A 21,835-nucleotide genomic window follows, 5' to 3' on the forward strand; every position below is an offset into this window, starting at 1 on the left:
CTTAAATATGATTTCATCTCCAAAACAATTTTATGCAACGAAAAATAATGTTTTTAACATCTGATAAAATTTTGAGAAAAATCGAATTGACAGTTTTCTTACAAAAAATAAAAACCTAAAAAAAATTAATAAAAAATGGTAAAAATTGATTTTCGAATCAAATATCTTTTCAAAACTTTGAAATATTGGCTTTAATTTAATATTATCTTTCAAAATATATTATTGTCAACATTCAGTGAAATTTTGGAAAAAATCGAATTGACAGTTTAAAAAAAAAAATTAAAAACCGAAAAAAATTAACAAAAGTAGGTTAAAAATGATTTTCGACTCAAATATCTTTTCAAAACTTTGAACTTTTAGCTTCAAACTTATTTTATTTCACAGAAAATATTGTTTTCGATATTCAGTAATTTTTATATAAAAATCCAACAGTCTGGTTTTTATAAAAAATAAAATCTAGACAAACTTTTAAGCAAGACAAATCGACAGACGGGATGGGAAGTAATCAGTGTGGGTCGCATCCCAGCCTCTTTTTTCTTTTAATAATTCAAACTGAACTACTTCACATTTCACTCAATAAACTTGCAAAAATGTGTGATATAAAAAGTTAGTATACGCCACAGAAGCCTCTAAAATAAAAAAAATGTATGTATTTTATTACACACCTTGTAATGAATCAAATTATTCAAATTAAACACAAAATAAATCAACGTAAAATAGTTTAAGAGGTGTGGGTACAAATCTTAACTACCTAAAAACACCTTTGAAAATATCTTGGTTCAAAAGACTCTTTGAACTTTTGCTTGATGATTCCGAGAAGACAATCTTTCAAACAAAAGAGTTCAACGAATCGCTCAACTTAAAATCTCTAATCCAACCATATACCGATTTAATTTTCCTCTAAAACTCATACAAATTTCATTCATTGCTTTTTATATGTTTTATTTTGATTCCGATGAAATTTCATAAACAATTTCATTGAAAAAAACCAAATAGCCAATTCATTTGCTATAAATAAATAAATACATACATAGTTCCTGCACACGCGATACGCAAGGTCAGTTTTCAATTTGAGTGCTCTTCGGTTATTCCGAAATCAAAATAACTGACATTGGGGGTAAAAATGATGCGAATGAATGACATTACTAAACACTCATGGTAGACATTTTTATTTCATTTTATTTTTTAACACAGATTTTCTTGACTTGAAATCCGGTATTGTCCAATGTCCACTATAATAAGTGACATGTAACATGGCATGATTAATACTGTGACGTCACTTAAGACAAGATTGCGTATAAAAAAGTTGAACATTATGATGATGGTTTGTTGCATGGGTTAATTTAACACAACAAGATGCTTGTTGCAGGTTAAAAAGTAATACAAAACAAGGAAACACTTATTATATCAAATTTTAATTGCATAAAGTTGACTGTATTATTATTACGTACGTAGAGATTCATAGAAAAGTGTTTATATGAAAATTGTCTGGGAAAATTTCAAAATACAAGACTTTTACCCACCTCTATGTCAAACATTAAAAAAAATAGAGAAATTTCGATGACAAAAATGGCTTAGTCCATAAGTTTTTGCTACAAGTATGAAAAAAGTAAAAATAAATACTCGTATTGAGAAATTTATACTCGGATCTCAATGAAGAGTGCTCTCGCAATTTAAGTATTAAATCCCAAAATGAACGCCAACACCATATTGTGACATTTTTGAATGCAGTAAACTCATTCAAACATAAACAAATCAATTTCATTGGGATTTGGGCACTTAAGTGGTAGCTGAAGTTAACATTGTTTGTGGGTGTCTTTGCTTATATTTTAAGTACAGGTGTAGGAACTTAATGTTAATGAACAAGTAGATGATATTTACTCAGCATAAAATGACAATGACATTAAAGATCAGTCAAACTTTCGAGGTTAATTGACGTAGAGCTTCAATCTGGTTTATATTTCATGTGAAGTTAAAATATAGGTTTGGTTCAAGTTTTTACAATTTTAACATGTAGCATTTTTTTGAAAAGCTATTTGAGCCGAAAGTAAATTTGTAGCAAGTATTAGTATTGTTTTTTTTTAGAGTTTTATTTTTTGTAAAAAAAACTGTCAATTCGAATTTTTAAAAAATTTTACCAAATATTGAAAACAATATTTCTTATAAGATAAAATTAGTTTGAAGCCAATATTTAAAATTTTTGAAGAGATATTTGAGTCAAAAATCAATTTTTACCAACTTTCATACATTTTTTTTAGGTTTTTATTTTTTGTAAAAAAACTGTCAACTCGATTTTTCTCAAAATTTGTCGTAATGTTGAAAACAATATCTCTTATAAGAAAAAATTAGTCAGAAGCTATTATCTCAAAGTTTTTAGAAGATATTTGAGTAGAAAATTATTTTTTACCAGCTTTTGTTAATTTTTTCGGTTTTTAATTTTTTGTAAAAAAAACTGTCAATTGGATTTTTTTCAAACTTTAACTGAATATTGACAACAATACTTTTTGAAAGATAAAAGTAAATTAAAGCCAATATTTCAAAGTTTTGAAAAGATATTTGATTCGAAAATCAATTTTTACCAACTTTTATACATTTTTGTTTAGATGTTTATTTTTTGTAAAAAAAACTGTCAATTCGATTTTTCTCAACATATTCGAAAATGTTTAAAACAATATTTCTTATAAGAAAAAATAAGCTTGAAGCTCTAATTTCAAGTTTTTGAAAAGATATTTGAATCGATATTCAATTTTTACGAACTTTGAGTAATGTTTTTTTAAGATTTTTATTTTTTATAAAAAAAAACTGTCAATTCGATTTTTCTCATAATTTTCTAAGATGTCAAAAACATTATTCTTCGTTGCACAAAATTGTTTTAGAGATGAAATCATATTTCAGTCGTAAAATTTTGGAGGTGACAAATTTTTTTTTTCAGTTTTACTGATTTATAAAAAAAAACCGTAATAATGATTTTTTTCAAAAATATACCTGTTCGGTATCACGTTATAATATATTATATACAATTTAATTCAAGTCTCTAGCGTTTTTGGTTCGTAAGATATTTAGGGTTAACCAAAATTATCAGGTTTTTTTAAACTGCTATGGTAAAAAAACCACCCACGCAATTTTCTTGAGAGCCCTTTCTGCATGTTTCTGCCTTATTATCTGTATAACAAAATTTATTTGAAGTCGACATCTCTTGTGGTTCTTGAGCTATGGAGGACGAAAAAAACGTCATGAACGTACTTACACACGCACGTACAGATATCTTTCTAAAAATCTTTTATTTCGACTCTAGGGACCTTGAAACGTCGAGAAATGTCAAAATGTTCAATTTGACAAATCCCATTACAATAACTGCCTATGGGAAGTTAATAATAATAATTCTAAATGGAACTTAATCAGCGTTCGACAAATCTTGGTTAAAACAAAATTGATTTATTATACCATAACTTTTGGAAATGAAGGACAAAACTATGATATAAAGCCGAACTTTTTGAAAGGTGGAGCTGTAAGTAGGCCTCTCTTCTTTTGTTTCAGATCAGAATTTGCGGCAAAAATACTACAATGTCTCAAAGGTATTTAAAAAATTGCGCAACACTACGTCATTTCAGTTCCTACGTTCGTTTCCAAATGACACTCTTTTTGTAAGCTCAATTGAAAAATCAAATTTGTTTGCAGTACTGTACTCAAAAGCGTAAACGATTCTATGGGACGAATCTTCTTTTGCATTCGTTTAGTTGCTAGAGAACTTAAAGATATTAACATTCACACATCCGCTGTCCCGGAGGTTAGGTAAGGTAAGGTTATAGTGGCTGTCCAAGATGGAAACGGACACACTTAGGCCAGTTTAATGGCCCATTGTGATACCACATGAATCTTGAGGCTTCCTCCTAAGCTCAATGGAACCAGCTTGAGTCCCTTACGAAACGTGAGAGGCTGATTATACCGATATGATTTAGATCGTCAAAGAAGAATTCTCCTAGGTAATTCTTGCGTTTTCGAGCTAGAGCAGGGCATGTGCAGAGAAGATGAAGAACCGTTTCTTCCTCTTTCTCGTCCAAGCAGCTTCTGCAAAAGTCATTTGAGAATACGCCTAGTCTCGTGGCGTGCTTTCCTAATAGACAGTGTCCGGTTATGACACCTATTATCGAGCTTATACGCGATCTGCTCAGAGAGAGCAAGCACCTTTTTGTGACTTGACACTTGGTGATGTTGTTCCACCTGGTGCCTACCCTCCTCACAGCGTCTTCCATTAGCAGCAGTTTACAAGTAGCGATTGGTATGCCAGTATACTTGCTGTAGGATGAGCTGTACTGTACCGTTCCTGGCGTGTTCATCTGTCTTACAGTTACCTGGAATGTCTCTATGGCCCGGCACATAGCAAAGGTGAATATTAAACTGTTGCGCCATCTCCATTAGAGATGATCGACACTAATGGACTGTTATAAAATTTGTAGAGACAGAGTCCAGAGATTTGATAGCGGCTGGCTATCAGAGAAAATACGGATATCAGATGTTGATATCACGTTTTCTTTGAACCAAGACAAGACTTCTTTTATCGCCAAAATTTCCGCCTGAAACACGCTACAATGATTGGGAAGGCGGAATGAGAGACTTAATTTCAGTCGTTCAGAGTACACACCTCTACCAACCCCTTCTTTTGTTTTTGACCCGGATAGTATCCCCGCTATTATTCTGAAGAGGTGTGCTTCAATGCTGGCAAAACCACTGCTTATGCTTTTTCATCTGTCCTATTCTATAGATATCTTTGCTAGTGTATGGAAAACAACATTTATCCTTCGCTCCTCTAATTATCGTCCAATTGCACTTACGTCCCTTATTTCCAAGATCATGGAAACGCTAATTAAATTTCAGCTTAAAAAATATCTTGGAGAACGAAAGTTTTTTAATGAATACATAGTTTTGAAAAAAAAGTATTGCACTTGATATTTCAAAAGCATTTGATAAAGTCGGGCATCAAGCTTTCTTATCGAAGAAGGCTTTCGGTATTGATGAATCTCTTCTTTGCTGGGTTAAAATTACCTTTCGGGCCGTTTTATTCAAGTTATATTTAACGACTTCAAATCTGATATGTATAAAATAAAGGCTGGTGTACCCCAGGGCTCCGGTTTGTCTCCAACGCTCTTCCTTATTTTTAAAAATGATCTTTTATCTGAAACTTTTAAACCACTTTATATTTTTCGTGATGATAGTACCATTGGCTTTTCACATTCTTTTGTAGATTCTCGTCCTTGTTCTGTGGATGTGGACTACCAATGTCAGAATATGATAAGCAAATTGAATTCTGACCTTGACAGCATTGTCCAATAGGGAATAAAAAATGGTGTAAAATATAATGCTTCAAAATGACACTATCGATGGGTTGTACTTGCATTGAGGAGACAGTTCTAGGTATATGCATCACAAACCATTTATTGTGGAGTGATCATGTATTCGCCATCGCCAAAAATGCTGCTAAGTGTTTAAGTTTTCTCAGACGTTTCAAAAAGTTTTTTACTCCTTTTGGCCTAGCTATAATTTACAGAGCTTTTATTCGTCCAAACCTAGAGTATAATTCCCATATTTGCGCTGGTTCCTCAGTATATTTCAGACTACTGGATATAATTGAAAAGAGAGCTAGGATGATCGGTCTCTTACCGAGGCTTTAGGTTCTCTTGCACACCGCCACAAGGTCTCATTTCTATCATTGTTTTATCGTTACAATGCTCCAGTGAAATAGTCAGGTTGCATACCCGTACTTCTAGGAATGTCCATCAGTTTAACGTGGATCTTCGGACGTACTTTTAAGTACAGTGATTCCATCTTTAGCCCACGACAGGAATGTGGAATGCTTTACCAGGCTCAATATTTCCCAGTCATTATAATGTGCAGATATTCAAAACCAAGGTTCGGATACACTGTACAGAAATATTATGCCAGACGCTTGTGTTTAATTCCAGTCTTCTACGCGTTTTTACGGCACCTCCTGTTATGAAGAATATATAGATTATCTGAGAGTACAACCAGTAAAAAACGTAATTCTGAAATAACATATGCTTTGTGTATTGAAATTATAAATTTGAATATAAAACAGTAGCAAAGAACTAACCACCAACTCACCGGGTACTGGGAACCTTTTACTATTAGGTTAATATTCCGTGTATCCGTTCCAATGAAGTTTGTAGATGAAGTTAATTTAACATCATAGTAAAGTTGCTAAGTAAAGCTCCACATTATTACTAATCTAATTTTTACCAAAACTGCTAATTGGACTCATCATTTCCCTAAATGACCATTACTATATACTTAAGTGTTAAGCCTAAATAATTTAACAACTCATAACACCACTTTAACAAAATAAAACACAACAAAAGTTAATTTATAAAATAAACTTACAAAGAAAAAAATCAAAAACGATCTTCTCTCTCATTGAGAGATAAAGTCCAAAAGCAAGACCAAAACCATAACCAAACTTTAAAAAAACAAAGATCCCGCACACAAGTCGTCTTCCCCTGATATTTCCAGACTCAAACGAATCGGAACCAATCTGCAAAAGAAAGAGAAAGTTCCTCAGATAGCTCAGCGCAGCTCAGGTAGGTTTAAGTTTGAATATTTTTTTTTTGTTTTTTATTGTGTCTCCCATAAAGTTCTTCATTTACCCTTTTATTGAATAAGTACCACACTACCTCACCGACCGCACCACATTTCCTTCCCTTTCTTCTCCCAATCCAAATATTAGCCGGTTCAAAAAAAAACGTTCATTCGATACCCCCAATATTCAAATTTGTATATTCAAAAAAACCCGAAGGTAGACCAAAAAACTTAAAATCAAAACAAAACAAAAAAAAGCAACAGATATTACTCACCTTCATGCGACTTCCATAAGCGTCTGCATCACAACGCTTAAGCTAGACTTATACTATATGTGACGTAGTATATCTCAGCTCCAACATAAGACACTATGTTGTGTTAAAAGCTAAAGTTTTTTGGGCTTTGGGGTGGGATCCTATATAACACGAGGTTCAACCAAAATTCAAGCCAGTTCAACAGTTTCATTCGAATCGCAACATTACGTCTGTTTTCTTTTCGAATATCTTATAAAAGATATCAATTTTTTGTGGATTACGTAAGGATATTGAATACAAAACGGATACAAAACCAACCTCAACGAGTATTATCTTGTGGATAAATATTTAAATAATATACCAACAACAACAAAACACAAAGGTAAGTGCAAAATGGCGGCTCGGCGGATACAATGAACGAGGAGTTTAACGTCTTAAATATTTTATTTGGCGTGATGTTTAATGTTTGGTGTGTTGTGCAAAATCTATATAAAAGTAAAAACGAAAGTGAACAATAAGACATTGACTTATGGAAAAATAAAAGAAAATACGAACAAAATAAATCGAGCAAAAAAAAAAAAAGAAAAATACGAACAACAACAAAATTTTATACTAAGAAAAGTGTTTGAAAAAGTTTCAGTTACAGTTACTGTTACATATAAAGTAGTAACTTTATGTGTGTTTGGATAAAATGACGCGACGGACGACGCTACGGTTTGTTTTGAATTTAATGCTCTTTGATTATTCAATTGACTAACCAGTGGAACCGATAAGACATCACCACATAATTACCTTCGAGTATTGCAGAAAATGTTTCTTTGAATAATTTTGAATACATTTTTGAAAAGTAACAAAGTGTGATGATATAAATACATAATCGTCGTTTTGTTGGAATAATCCTAATTTAAAAACAGAAACAAAATGTTGAGGCAGTTACACGAATAGTTTTACGAACATCCGTTGAAAATCTAGTACATTTTTAGTTAATGGTGCTGAGTTTAGATCTGTTTGTGTAAATTCATCCAGTGTAATAGAACAACAGATTTGAATTTGAAAATTATTTCTAAAAGTGCTCATGATTACTTTTTAAATACATTTTTGATTTATTAAAAATAGGTGAATAAAGAACTGATGACTTGAAATGAATGTATTCTAGATTTTTATTGAGATTTACATTTTCAATATATATTTTTAGGAAATGATAGATTTGCAACAATGTTCCCTTAATTGTGTTCAAAAATTCTAGTCATTGCATTTGATTAAAAATGTGCTTTTTTGAATTGATTTTTTTCAAATTCAAAATTAAGAAAAGAATATTTATATTTTGTCGGTAGACTTTGTTTAAAATCGACGTCATACGTCATTTTTGTTGATTTAGTGATAACTAATAAGATTTTAAGCTAAACCAGGGTTAGTTACGAAGTAAAGTAATTCTAGAGGCTGAAAAAATAGGATTTTTATGAATTTTTTTTTAGAAAAACAATTAAATACATATGTATGTGTAGGACTAACAGCTCCTGTAATTTTTAAATATTAATGAAGCAATGATTTTTTTCATTGTACATGTCAACTGCTAGAAACGTAATAAGAATTAGGGTGAAAATTCAAAAATCGCCAACAAAATCATCGTATATTTGTTAAATCAAAATTAAAAACGCTATGTAAAAAAATCTTATGTGGAAAACGTATTCTCAAAGATATTTTACAAATTTCAAGTGAAAATTGTCCAGTTGTTATAAGTCTGATAAACTTAAAAAATGCAAAATTTTGAGTATTAAAAAACTGTGTGTTATTTTTCAACGCTAAAGGTTTCTCCTGGCCATGATTTTTCGTAACAACAGTTTTGAAATCCTAGGGAACAATTTAAGACAAAACAAACCCTTTGAAGACCTCGTGCGATCAGGAAAAACTTATGGCTGAATCACAAACACGCTTCGGCTTCGGCTTCGTCTGAATTATGGTGGGCCTGCTTTGAGGTTGATTTGAATGACATTTCTATTATATCATCCCCCAAAAGAGCATATATTTTATTTGTTGACATTTTTACAGCTGTTGAGCTGTCAGACAAAGCAAATGTTCAGATAATTTAACCAGAGTCACATTACGTTCTTTTCCTTACGATTTTCAAACGAAACGTGAGGTCAAAGCTCCATTGTGATAGCATGCATTAAATTCCTATGGCTGAACTCGTAAACGTCAGGTGAAGCCAAAGCTGACGCGTTTGTGATTCAGCTATTAATGTTACATTTACAAGATTTAAGAAATCCACAAAAATGTGGATTAAAAGCCCTATTCTGCTATTCACGTGGATCGAATATTCGATTCACCTGTTCGATTCTTTTTCACATTGCCTTTCCATTCTGCTGTTCATCGTTTGAACTACCTTATCCTAAACCAATTTGACATTCACGTAAACAGCTGTTCATGTGACAATCTTCAGAATGTTTGATAAATTGTTTTGATTCATACAAAAATTAAGTTTAATCAAACCAATTATTTAATTTCTGTAATTTTTGGAAATGGACAGTATTGGACTTTTTATTCCAATTGTAAACCGAGGAAAAAGAGAATCCTCAAACAGAGATCTTCAGAGAAATGTTAGAAAGTAAAAAAAAAACGCAGCCACGTCTTTCATTGGTGGTCTAAGGAGGTTGAGTCTGTCTCTTTGGCTATTCCAAAATTCCCGCAATATCAATATTTAATTTCATTACAGAAATTATTTTTGGAAATTGGTCCTTGTGTGTCGTTGTTCCCTTAAATGTTAATTATCTTTTATTTGTGAAAAAATATTCTAAATTAAGAAATAAATTAGTATGTGCTTATATTTTGCTAACAACAATTAACAAAACAGACATCAAATGAAAAATCCACTACATTTCTTATGCTGATCTGAATTGTAAAGAATAAATGCGTTCACGTTAATACAAGAATACAGCACAGTATTACCGACGTTACCAACATACACAGATTCACTTCGAATGAATAGCAGAATAGTGCTCAGACAAATTTGTCGCAATACACAAAGTAGACTCCTAAATTTATTTTAAAATTATTTTAAAAGTCGTTTTCTTATAACAAAAGGTTTTATGTGAAAAAGTCTTAAATTCATTCAGGCAGTACTAGAAGCTCAAAAAATATTCTAAGAAGATCTTTCATATTTCACCGTCTTAAAATTTAAGTATTGATTCGGTGAATAATTGTGTTAATTTACGAATAAAGTAGATAAAAACACGGGTATTATTGAATTGTCTAAAATATTGATATCAACGCCACCTATGAGAATCATATTTTGTTTTTGACACATGTAAAACTAAGAAAAGCTAAAGCTAATTTCGATACTATTTAACCCACAGCGCCACCTATCTAGACTTTTGTTTTTAAAGGCATTGTCAATTGATCAAGTAGCTTAATTACAGGTGACTCTAATCTTGAAGTACATGCTCAAAGTCATTAGAACGGCAACGGAAACTGTCAATCTTTCCCATCTTTCTTGTTTTCCTCGCATTCTTTTTTTTGGAGAGAAAATTCAAAAGATCCCACACAATTTACATCGAACGCACCTTTTATTCACTTCACACAAATCTCTTTCATCCGTTGCAGAAAAATGTTATGCAAAACTTATACACTCCCTTTTGGTTATCGTTTTAGTCAATGCGTCTTCCTGTAACTTTCCCATTTACCGAAGCGCATCAAAACAATAAAATACGTATTGCTAAATCAATATCTATACACAACCATAACTTCGTCGTAATATTAAATCCGATCCCCACTTTCTTGTTTCTTTCTTTCCAAAAAAAAAACACCTCGAAAGCCTTTCAAGCTGAAAAGCAGTTAAGGTAAAATTATTTCTCAACAAAACTTACATTATAATGTCTTACTCCATTTATGTCAAAAAAAGAATAAAAACACTGCAAACAATTCCCTAAAATTAATAAAAAGTTCAAAAAAAAAAAACTAAAGTAACAACCTTTATATGTCGTCATTTCGAGTGTAAGATATAATCATCGTTATTTCATAACATCATACCACATATGAATTTTTGCTGCAAACTGTTGAGCGAGAGTAAACTTAACCCCATTGAGTCAAACAGACAATGCCAAAACTACAAGATCATGTCGAACGTCGTCGTCTTCTTCGAGACCGCATAATCGGATACTTGGCGTCATCTTTCAGTTTTCAGATACTCTTTTGCTTTGTATCTTTTATTAGATAATAATCTTCTGCTCTGGCTCTGCCCGCCATAGTCTCAGCTAAAAGTCTTTCTCCCTCCATTTTCTGGTTTATACTTCTTTACCGGCTTACGACGAACTCAGCTCAGCGCATCATCTTGTGAGTTAATAATGTGGTAACGACCTTAAATTTATTGTTGTATCTGAAGATGTTGAAAGTAAAAGTGATCTTTCTTCTTTCGAGATGTGGACCTTTTTTGTTTACCTTTTTTTGTGGTATTATTAAAGATGATTATGACGATTCTTGAAACGGGCACAATGACCGTTTTAAGACTTAAGATTAAGTAGGTTAATTTGTAGCATTGTTTGTAAGATCGTTTGCATAACTATTTCTGTGATGTTGATGCTAATGTTGACTGACCTTAAAAATATTTGTTTTTTTTTTCTTTTTAGAAGAACCTTCACAATGAGGATCTTTCAATTGGCTGTCATAACAGCCGCACTTTTGACAATCACCACCGCTAACGAATTATCGTGGTCATGGAGTGGTGCAAAGACTGAAGAAACTAAAGCGCCAATAACAAGACGATCAACAGAAGCAACAGACACTAAGGAATCAGACAAAGAAGAGGCCGTCGAAGGAAGGTATCTAACACACGAACCCGTCTACAGCAATGATACCGAAATCAATGACATCATTGAACATATTCTTACCGGTCGCAGGGAAGGTCGCAACCTCGGTGACTATGATAAGGTTTATGCTGATGGAAATGTAGAAATGGCGCTACAACAAGGTGATGATCTTCAAGCCAGGAACTTGATCAAAGAGAAACTCTGTGTGTTGGGACTTATGAGCTGCGACCCCGAGGAAAAGCGTCCTTTCTATTCGACCATATATGCCCAGGGACCTCCACCACCGAATAGGGTTGGAGGACCATATGGCCCACCACGCCCAATGCCAACTCCAGGTAATCATTATGGACCTCCTCCCGGCACTAAATTTGGTCCAACACCACCAAACTCATTCGGACCATCAAACCCAAACAATAAATTCGGACCTCCAAGGAAGGTTGGCTATGAAGGACCCCTCTCGAAGCCCTTCTATGGTCGTCCTCCAGGTGTAGGACCAGTTTACAATGGACCATTCCTCGAATCACCACCTCCATCAGCTATCGATTCTTCGGTTTCATTCTCTAAACCTCCACCCGGTGCTATTATCTATGGTTCAAAGCCTCCAGGTCCAGTTTTTGAAGGTGTTGATGCCCCCTACAACTTTGAGTCTACAGTTGGTGAAAAAATTCAAGTAGCTAGCTCACACCAAAACAACTTCTACGCCCATCAATCTGGAAGCTCCAACAAGGATGAATCACTAGCTTTGTCTGCATCCACTCTGCAACAACATGTCCACCATCATTATCACCATGTCGAAGGAGAAGGTTCATCAGCAAAGGCTCCTTCTGTGTCGGTCCCTATTGGTGGAGGAAGCACAATTAACACTGGATTTTCTGCCTTAGCTCAGTCATCGGCAGGTTTTGCTCCTGTCTCTAGTGGTGGATTCTCAGAATCTTCCGCTTTTGCTGCTGGTTTCAATGGTGCTTCGCAAGGAAGTCTTATTTCTGGCTCAAATGGCTTCAACGGAAACGGTTTTAGTTCCGAAGGTTTTGGCTCAAATGGATTTAACTCAGTTCAAAAACCCAACGCTGGTGAATTATATAAGCCTCCTGGTGGTGGTCTTGGAAGCTTCAGCTCTTCAGGAAATGGAGGTTTTGGGCAAAACTCAGGATCAGGATTTGGATCAAATGGACTCTCTGGAAGTTACCACTCTCAAAACCCGGATTACTTCAAGAAAGAATTACATTCCGGTTCGTCTTCTCAATACGGTGGAAATAGCTTCAATGGAGGCTACAATGACAACAAATACGCAGCCTCGCAATTTGGAAGTGGTTATGATACATCAAGACAACAAAATATTGACTGCATATGTGTGCCATTTAACCAGTGTCCTGCAGCTGATAGAATCGGACGCAAGGATGACCTTATTCTGCCTATCGATCCTCGTAACATTGGCAAAGATATCGAAGCCTTGAGTGACGAAGCAGCTGCTAATATCACATCATCCGCTGTTTCTGACAAGGAAGCATCTAACAAAGAAGACTCCAAGAAGTCAAAACGTGAAGCTCCTGCTGAAGACAAACAATCCAGTGATGGCGATGACATCGATACTCAAGCATCTGATGCCGAAGGGGTAAGACAAACATTTTTATAACTATCCTTATGATTATTTGTTAATCCCTTACCCTAACCTATAGGCCTAGTTCTTAAGCTTAGCTTTCACATATTCTGTCTATATATCTCTCTCTCTCTACCTCGGCCTACAATTATAAAAAAAGAGACTAGATAAAAGAGAAAACAGCTTCGTCGAAAAGAGGATAAGGTGGGTCCAGCTGTTTGGTTAGTTTATGTGAAGGCTGTTCTAAACCGTAACTAACATAAAACTAACCCAACAGCACCCTCCGGGAAAGTTTGTGGTTATACACGCCCACACGCACGCACGCATGCTCATAACCTGTCTTTTAAAGTCTTAAGTTCTCTAATTTGAAAATTTCTTATACCCCTTCCCCGTCATCCTAGCGACAGGCTGATTTTTTCAATCGACCATTACCAACGTTTGGGTTAACCCAGCGGAAAGTTCTGCCCACTTTTGGAGTCTCGTTTGGATTGCCACAACCTGCCGGGGCATATCCAATAAATTCAATTGGACCGAATGGACTTGTTCCAGCACCAAATCAACATTTCGGTGCCATTAGTCCCAACGGTCTAAATTTGGGCTTGATCAATGTGAATCCATTGGTATCGTTGCAAGTTAGCAAGACTGAATTTGGAGACAAAGTTGTAAAACCTTTGGTTAATCTTCATGTTACCCCAAATGAAAATATCATCCAAAAGGTTGGGGATCTTTTTAAGCCGAAGCATCCAAAGATTCAGCATAACCATCATTATCATCATCATGACCATTACGATGGAGATGGGCATAATCACCATCATAGCCCAATTATACACCACGATCATCCCGAGCACTATGTCGACCACCATCCGACAGGACCAAGTGGGCCGTTTTATCATAGTGAAGCACCGTCCTACATAACTGGACCTGGACCACATCATAGCAGCCATCATCACAGTCACGACCATGGTCACACTTCGCCAGCTCATAACTATTACCCTTCAACCGGACCTTATGGCTCTTCTGGTCCATCATACCCATCGTCTGGCCCATCGCACCATTCACATCATTCTTCGGGACCTACTCACTTGACATCTAGACCGTCTTACCCATCTTCTGGTCATTCTTATCCACCTGCGGGACCTCCTCACTTGACATCTGGACCATCTTATCCATCTTCTGGTCATTCTTATCCACCTTCGGAACCTCCTCACTTGACATCTGGACCGTCTTACCCATCTTCTGGTCATTCTTATCCACCATCTGGACCGTCCTATCCACCCTTAAGTGACGACATTTATGGTTCATATGACAGAAGCTCGAATTACAGTCGATCCATCAGCAAGCCCATTACGTTCAACGGAGCTCAAGCTTCAAGTGGTCTTTATTCTGTTAATAACCGGTATGGGAAGCAATTAAACTACCCCGATGCCTTGAGACCAATTCCAACGCAAGCTCCTGGAGCTGCTGAGGGAAGTGCAAAAATATCATTTCCTCGTGATCGAAGGCGACGTAGCGCCGATGAAGGTAGAGAGAGTGTGCAAGCAGAAGAGGTAACAAGAGTAATACCCTATAACGATCCTATTCCCTAACCTGCATATTTTCAAAGACGTTTTCCACTTGGTATATTTTTCTGACCTATCCTTAATTTTAAACCTTTTTAGCGCGCTTACTACGGAAACGGACGTCCAGGTGTTCAGCAACAATGTCGCGGTAATGAAGTTTGTTGTCGTCGTCCATTCCGTCCTCCACAACAACAACAATTAGGACGTTGTGGAACTCGTAATGCAGCTGGAATCACCGGTCGTATCAAGAACCCCGTTTATGTTGATGGAGACAGTGAGTTCGGTGAATACCCATGGCACGTGGCAATCTTGAAGAAGGATCCCAAAGAATCTGTTTACGTTTGTGGAGGAACTTTGATTGATGGTCAACATATTATTACAGCTGCTCATTGTATTAAGACGTAAGTCTATCAGGAATCTTTCAAGTTGGGGCCATATTTTTTAACAAAATGTCTTTCAATTTACAGTTATCAAGGCTTTGATCTGCGAGTACGTATGGGTGAGTGGGATGTCAACCATGATGTCGAATTCTTCCCCTACATTGAGCGTGATGTAGTCTCTGTCCATGTTCATCCTGAATACTACGCCGGAACCTTAGACAACGATTTGGCTGTTCTTAAATTCGACCAACCCATTGACTTCACCAAGAATCCCCACATCAGTCCAGCCTGTCTTCCTGAAAAATTCTCCGATTTCACTGGAGCCCGTTGCTGGACTACCGGTTGGGGTAAGGATGCCTTTGGCGATCATGGAAAATACCAAAACATTCTCAAGGAAGTCGATGTACCAATCCTGGGACAACAACAATGTCAAAACCAACTGAGACAAACTCGTCTTGGATACAACTACAAACTGAATCCAGGTTTCGTGTGCGCTGGTGGAGAAGAAGGCAAAGACGCCTGCAAAGGTGACGGTGGTGGTCCATTGGTTTGTGAACGTAACGGCTATTGGAATGTCGTGGGTGTAGTCTCTTGGGGTATTGGCTGTGGTGAGGTTAATGTTCCCGGAGTTTACGTGAGAGTATCACACTACTTGGATTGGATCAGGCAGATTACGCAATATTATAAATGAGTTTGCGTGATTAATTATGATGAATTCCATTTTGACTTTCAATTTTAAATAACTTATGTATATGTTGTATTTTCATGCATAAGTTTGCGTTCATTCGTGTCATTGTTTATTTTTTTGTTGTATTAAATTATTTATTTATGTATAAACCTACCTATATTTTGTATAAAACAAATCCAGTTTAAAGATCTAGTGAGCGGCATATACCATATTATATCAGCCGATGACTTAGACATTTTTTTGTTTTTATAATTATATATTTATTTGTGAACTTAGTAAGGATTAACTTATAAGGAAACCCTTAATTTATTTCACTCAATAAAAATTATTATTATTTTATAAAAAAGAAAAATCTGATTTTTGTCTCTCTCCGATTTGTTTATTCAGGAAGTAGCCATGTTTCTTTGACAGTGTTTCACTTAAAACTCTTTTTGACATTTTATCCTCACTCTAATTAAAAAAAAATATAAATGTCTGCTTAACTGTCAAATATAAACATCGTCTTTCAGGTGTACCTTCAAATAAACGAACCTTTTTTAACATTAATCAATGTCAAAGTGTCAGATGGTGCGTTATGTACAAAACATTAAGTAGCCATTTTGTTAATTTGACATTTCCATTATCGATCACATACCTATCTGCTTCTAGTGGTCCTTTACTTTACGTATCAAGGTTAAGCATTGGACATCAAATCAATAAAGCATCTTGCACATTAGCAACGAACTGCAAACTGTGGATGTTCGCGTATTTTGACTTTTCTTTCAAATGAGCTTTATTTCTATTCGCAGAGAGCGACGAATTGTCAATTTATAATTACCCTATTCAACAAACAAAACAAGAGTGGTATAATCTTGAGGTTAAGTTGTGGAACGCGAATAGAATTTGACAGTTCGTAGAAACCAAACTGCAATTCATTACTACCAAATTGTTTGTACAAAATTGTCTTGTTTCAGAGAAAAAAATGCAAATTTTATTATCCTAACATAATTGTCAATTGGTTTCTTATAATTTAAATGTGTTTTTGTTTGAAATTGACTTTTTGAAATGTGTAAAATCACGTTTGTTCATTCGTTGTTCGCTCTCTTGTGCAAGGCCCCTTACACTCTCAATGAACATGACATTTTAGAGCATCGAAATGTGCACTGATGGCGCTGGTGACATCCTCCCATTCTCTAATCTACCAGAATCAGTTCCTTGGCAGCTGCCTAGGTGTCACTTCGGTCGTTCCTCTCCATAAGACTATAGATTTTATATGTACAATAGTTTGACAACCTGTTGAATACATTGCCTAAGAGCTTTGTACTTAGCTTTGCTTTATTTAATTCCAAGCCTTTTCACATAATTTGGCAGTTAAATAATAAAAAAAAAAATATGGAAGATCGAAGAACTCATAAATACAAACACATTCAAGAAGAAGCTAAAGCAAACCACCAAACATGTCTCAGAAGGTCAAATCCTCGTCTTAAGCTTTCGAAAAAAGTTAAAAATCTTATTGTAAAGCCATCAATTTGGGATGACATTGTTTCGGAAGATAGAGAACTTGAAAATTACATACGAAAGAAAAAGCTTCAAAATGAACCCAAATTCGAATGTGCATCTAATTATATACAACGACAACTGTTTCCTCAATTGATTCCAGCTTTTGAATTAATTTGTTCTTTAACATTGGAAAAAGGTGCACAGGACAAACCTGTCAGATTTTTTAACTTTATTGATGGTCTAGCGGAATATCTATACAACACTAATCAACTCTTTAAAGAAAGAAAAGAGAACTGGAAGTCGATCCACCAAGTTTATGAAAATAAGTATTTCTTTATATCTGTCTTATGATTAAGGGAAAATCTTTTCACGTTTTGTATTCAGGGAAAGAACTTTCTATCCTTACTTTTGGTTTCTAACTCCCGATGAAGCCGCAACAATGATTCAAGCATTAGTTAGAGGGTTTTTGGTTCGGTGCAAAATGAATTCAACTATGGAAAGTATGGGGACTTCTTCCACTTCTGTCAAATAAATCAAACTATTTTAAATTTTGATCGGTCAAAAATATTTATCTGTCATTTTAATAAATGTAGTTTATAATTTTTTGAATTCAAACTAAGTTATACATGTTTTACTAAATAATTCTTTTTTAAAAATGAAATATGGAAGTTTATTTTCTTCGTTAGAAGTTTATTAAGTAAAATAAAATCTAGTACAATTCTGACATCTGAACCTGCTCCAGTTCTTTAAATTATTAAAATTTTTTGATGATTTTTAAATTGATGGTTAAAACATAGGAAAATAGGCATTGAGTTTCAATACTTTTAAAAAACAAGTCAGATGGGTCTGGTAAAGTGATTAAAAGTCAAAATAAACTTGAAGGACGAAGTAGCACGAAAAACTCAAAGTATAGGAACAGACCTAAAATAAAATCAATATTCCGTTAACTACAAACCTAAAAACACTTTGAATCTAACGTTTATAAAGCCCCTTTCACACGGTTAAACTAGGTTTTTATTTCTAGCAACTTTTTGTTTAGGCAAATAAAAAAACACCAGGATATGACAAGGTGAAAAGGAAAGTTAAGGATATTAAACGAAAATGTCAGAACAAAAATCTTTAATATTTAATTCCTAGTCTCAAGTGTGTAAGGATGCATAACTTTCACTTTAATTACGATGAATTCCTTTCACGAGTCACTCTTGTTTTAGAAGCCGATTATAAAATCAGTGAAACGAAATAATTTTAGATTTGTTTTTGGCTCCAAAGATTTGTATTTATTTTTGTATTTAAGAAAGCTAGCTTTTAGCTGTGAACACAGAAAGTTACAAATTTTACATACTTTTAAATGGTTTAAAATATGAAAATCATTTCGAACATTTCATTTCCCAAACTAAGTGTTAAATACTATAGTATGTGTTACAAATTAAAATAATCTTAGGATAAAAGCTGTTCCACTCCAAATCACTAATCCAATGGTGACAACACTTTTAATGACCACTTCCACTATATCCACTAGGTACCTCAATTATTGCTCCGTGCTCGTTTTGTTGAGGATGCGATTCTTCATAAGAATGTCCACCACCACCCTGATCAGTGTTGCTTACACTCTCGTGTAGTTCTATAGTTGCCCTAGCGCCAGCTTGTGATGCGTTTGCCTGAGCTTCGGAAGCCGAAGATGATGCTTTTAAGGCTGCCTCCTTTGTTGCTTCATAATCAATTCGGGCATCTTTGAGCTGTTCCTGCAAGGCGTCTAGACGAGCTTTAGCCTGACCAACCATGGATGACTGTGAGGCCAGTTGGTTGGCCACCTCTGAGGACGCTTTTTCGGCATATTCTGCAACGGTCTTAGCGTCATTGACTGCCGAAACCAAAATCGAGACATGATTGCTGGCTACTTGTGCGGTGTGTTGGGATAACTTCGCAGCAACTTTCGCCGATTGAAGCTGCTCCAACTCTCTGGCCAAAGCCCTGTGTGCCTCTGAAGACTGTTGTTCCAATTCCTGTAAGATAACCTGCTTTCCAGCTAGTGCTGCTTGTGCTGTGGCGGCTGCTTGAACTGCGTGTTGAGCCAAAGTATTTTTGGCAATGAAAGCGGCTTGTTTTGCGGCAGCATGCTGATTGGCGACAGCCGAGTGGGCTTGATTAGCAGATCCTTGAGCTATTGACCTTAACCCACTGCCAATACTGTAGCCACTGGGTTTACTCGAAGAATCAGATGACGACGACGAAGATCCAGAAGACGATGGATGGGAGCTAGCTTGAGAGTATTCATAGTACTCCTGTGATGCTTCCTGCTTCGGAGCTTCAAAATGAACCGAAGGCGATTGCTTGTACTCGTATCCATGTCGTTTTTTCAAGCCACCCTCGGTAGGTGAAAAACAAAAAGCTGAAAATAGAGTCTAATAAATTCAAAATATCGGTACCAAGTTCAAGAAAACTTACCAATAAGGCTCAACGCAATTGTCAATATTTGCATCTTTGAATTGTCCATTATTTGGTTATAGTTTGATATGCGCGATGGAGTAACTTTTACTAATGCTGCCAATCCTGCATCTAAGCCGCAATTTATAGGTAACAAGCACATATAACCAAAAAGACGGAACCTGATTCGAGGCGTCTTTCGCGTATGTCGTATGGGAGAAGAAACTAGTAGACCATGCTTTTATTGGACGATGGCTTTGTCCGTCCTCATCATCAGCTTCGGCCTCTCCAACGAAAGTGCAAACAATATTTAAAAACACTCACTCGCATGGCTACCACAGCTAGCTACTGTTATCTTCTGCAACTGCAAGGGTAAAGTAAATTCGTGCAACAAAACTATTTGCAGAGGTTCGCAGTCATCGAAGATTGACTATGACTTGACTGTCTATATATCCAACAGCTACAGCAACAAGATCCAGTTTTGGCTGACGGCAATGGCAGAAGGAAGTATATTTTGGTAAAAATAGGTAGGCACTCGTAGTTGTAGTATGGATTTGGATTCAATTCAAGCCAAGTGTGGCCAAAGTTAGTGTATGGATTATGGAGTGGAGGAAGCTACAGGTTTTGTATTGTTGAATTGTTATATTCCTATTCAAACGGGCTTTGGGTAATTACGTTTGAAATTTGTAGGATCTATTGATTCCGTGGACATGCTACATGTTACATGCAATCGTGCTCCACAACCAGTTTCGATTATTTAAATTTTTGGAGTCTTTTGTTTGAACATTTAATAATAGTTTAAACAAAGAAAATTACTGGATATCACATTACATTCGGTTTCCATCACAGTTGTAAAGATTGTCAGGAAAAATTGTTTGTTTGACGAGATTGATGTTACCATTCAATCATAGATGTTTTTCTTCAAGAGAAACCTACACTTGGGTATGTACTTACAAATAGCATCGGTGGTCATGAACCAGCGAGTGTCATTTTATTGGCAGTTAATTCGTGGAAATAGAAATTGATACCATCAGGGACAAACATGAACTAAGCGTCGATATGGGAGTTCGTAAACTTTCATAAATAGATGGAAATTCTGATATTTAGCCTTTGGTATTGTTGTTCATCCTGGACATAATTATATGTTTGTTCATACTTGAAGCTACATTTAAAAGTACGTAAATGATGAGGATAACAATAAGCACTTCAGAAGCTTAAACTTTGTACGTGAAAACGGTCAAATTTAGCCCTCAGTTCTTTTGAAAAAAAGATTATACTTCTTTTACGATTAGATTTTTTTCAGCAGTAACTGTTCCCCAATTTAAAGTTCGTAAAGAAACAGGACATTTCATGAACCTTTTTTGGAGGCTTTTAGGTTTGGATGTTTCCCTTTCTCTGATGGTTGATAATTTATCACCCAAAATTGCTAAAAGATCAGTAAAACAACAGGATTATTGTTCCCATAGCAAATGTTCATATGTATAAAGAAAAACATTTCAATTTTTAGATTTTTGAATTGCATACGAATAAGCGACTTTGAATTTAAAAACCAAGCATCATCTTAAAAAAATAGCTTTTCAGTCATGAAAATGATGCCCTTCTTAGAAGATCATTAGGTCCGTTCGCGTACCTTCCTAAAACAGTCTAATTTTACGAAAAATTACAAAATTTAACTAAATCCTGTTCGCGTACTCAAAAATTTTGTAGTTTTTCATTTTATAGAGCGCTCACGAGAGAGCAAAATATTTCCCCAACCTACGAATTTTAGCCCAAGAAATTTCTTTAGGCTGATTTGTGTAAAGTGTCAAATTTGATAGAACTTCAAATAAATTAAATAAATGCAATTTATTTGCTGTTACTTATAAAATTAAAAATTCTTTTCCAAGAACAGCAACAAGATCGCAATTTTCAAGTTTCAATTTAATCAAGTTCTTTTTTTCATAAAATAAAACAATGAACCAGCATGATGTTGCTTGAAGTTCATGTTGTCTTAATTTATCCATTAACAAAAAAAATTCTAAACACAAAATTAAACGTTGATGTTTCAAAATTTATATTTTT

The 21,835-nt window shown here is 35.0% G+C and overlaps 3 protein-coding genes across 3 annotated transcripts; 2 read left to right on the forward strand and 1 right to left on the reverse strand.

Moving 5' to 3' along the window:
* The first annotated feature begins 7,020 nt into the window (after positions 1–7,020).
* On the forward strand, positions 7,021–16,223 carry LOC129947251 (uncharacterized). Its single transcript, XM_056057752.1, has 5 exons — positions 7,021–7,227; positions 11,468–13,259; positions 13,646–14,791; positions 14,903–15,204; positions 15,271–16,223. Exons 2-5 carry the CDS (start codon positions 11,481–11,483, stop codon positions 15,872–15,874), a joined length of 3,831 nt encoding a protein of 1,276 aa, XP_055913727.1. The 5' UTR covers positions 7,021–7,227; positions 11,468–11,480; the 3' UTR covers positions 15,875–16,223.
* Positions 16,224–17,170: 947 nt separating this feature from the next.
* Positions 17,171–17,969, forward strand: LOC129948173 (uncharacterized). The gene is made up of 2 exons (XM_056059053.1): positions 17,171–17,676; positions 17,735–17,969. Exons 1-2 carry the CDS (start codon positions 17,243–17,245, stop codon positions 17,880–17,882), a joined length of 582 nt encoding a protein of 193 aa, XP_055915028.1. The 5' UTR covers positions 17,171–17,242; the 3' UTR covers positions 17,883–17,969.
* A 698-nt stretch (positions 17,970–18,667) lies between these two features.
* On the reverse strand, positions 18,668–20,051 carry LOC129947721 (uncharacterized). The gene is made up of 2 exons (XM_056058383.1): positions 19,796–20,051; positions 18,668–19,739 (listed from the first exon to the last, which is right to left on the reverse strand). Exons 1-2 carry the CDS (start codon positions 19,935–19,937, stop codon positions 18,841–18,843), a joined length of 1,041 nt encoding a protein of 346 aa, XP_055914358.1. The 5' UTR covers positions 19,938–20,051; the 3' UTR covers positions 18,668–18,840.
* Positions 20,052–21,835: the final 1,784 nt, after the last annotated feature.

This window comes from Eupeodes corollae, chromosome 2, assembly GCF_945859685.1.
Source record: "Eupeodes corollae chromosome 2, idEupCoro1.1, whole genome shotgun sequence".
In the NCBI taxonomy this organism is placed as follows: Eukaryota; Metazoa; Arthropoda; class Insecta; order Diptera; family Syrphidae; genus Eupeodes; species Eupeodes corollae.

What these genes read in the sequence shown, in the direction of transcription:
- LOC129948173 (XM_056059053.1), top strand. Translation starts at nt 17,243, where the DNA reads ATGGAAGATCGAAGAACTCATAAATACAAACACATTCAAGAAGAAGCT. An exon ending in CACCAAGTTTATGAAAATAA is followed by an intron (nt 17,677 to 17,734) that starts GTATTTCTTTAT and finishes TTTTGTATTCAG; the next exon opens with GGAAAGAACTTTCTATCCTT.
- LOC129947251 (XM_056057752.1), top strand. Translation starts at nt 11,481, where the DNA reads ATGAGGATCTTTCAATTGGCTGTCATAACAGCCGCACTTTTGACAATC. An exon ending in AGAGTGTGCAAGCAGAAGAG is followed by an intron (nt 14,792 to 14,902) that starts GTAACAAGAGTA and finishes AAACCTTTTTAG; the next exon opens with CGCGCTTACTACGGAAACGG. An exon ending in GCTGCTCATTGTATTAAGAC is followed by an intron (nt 15,205 to 15,270) that starts GTAAGTCTATCA and finishes TTCAATTTACAG; the next exon opens with TTATCAAGGCTTTGATCTGC.
- LOC129947721 (XM_056058383.1), bottom strand. Translation starts at nt 19,937, where the DNA reads ATGTGCTTGTTACCTATAAATTGCGGCTTAGATGCAGGATTGGCAGCA. An exon ending in AATTGCGTTGAGCCTTATTG is followed by an intron (nt 19,740 to 19,795) that starts GTAAGTTTTCTT and finishes CTCTATTTTCAG; the next exon opens with CTTTTTGTTTTTCACCTACC.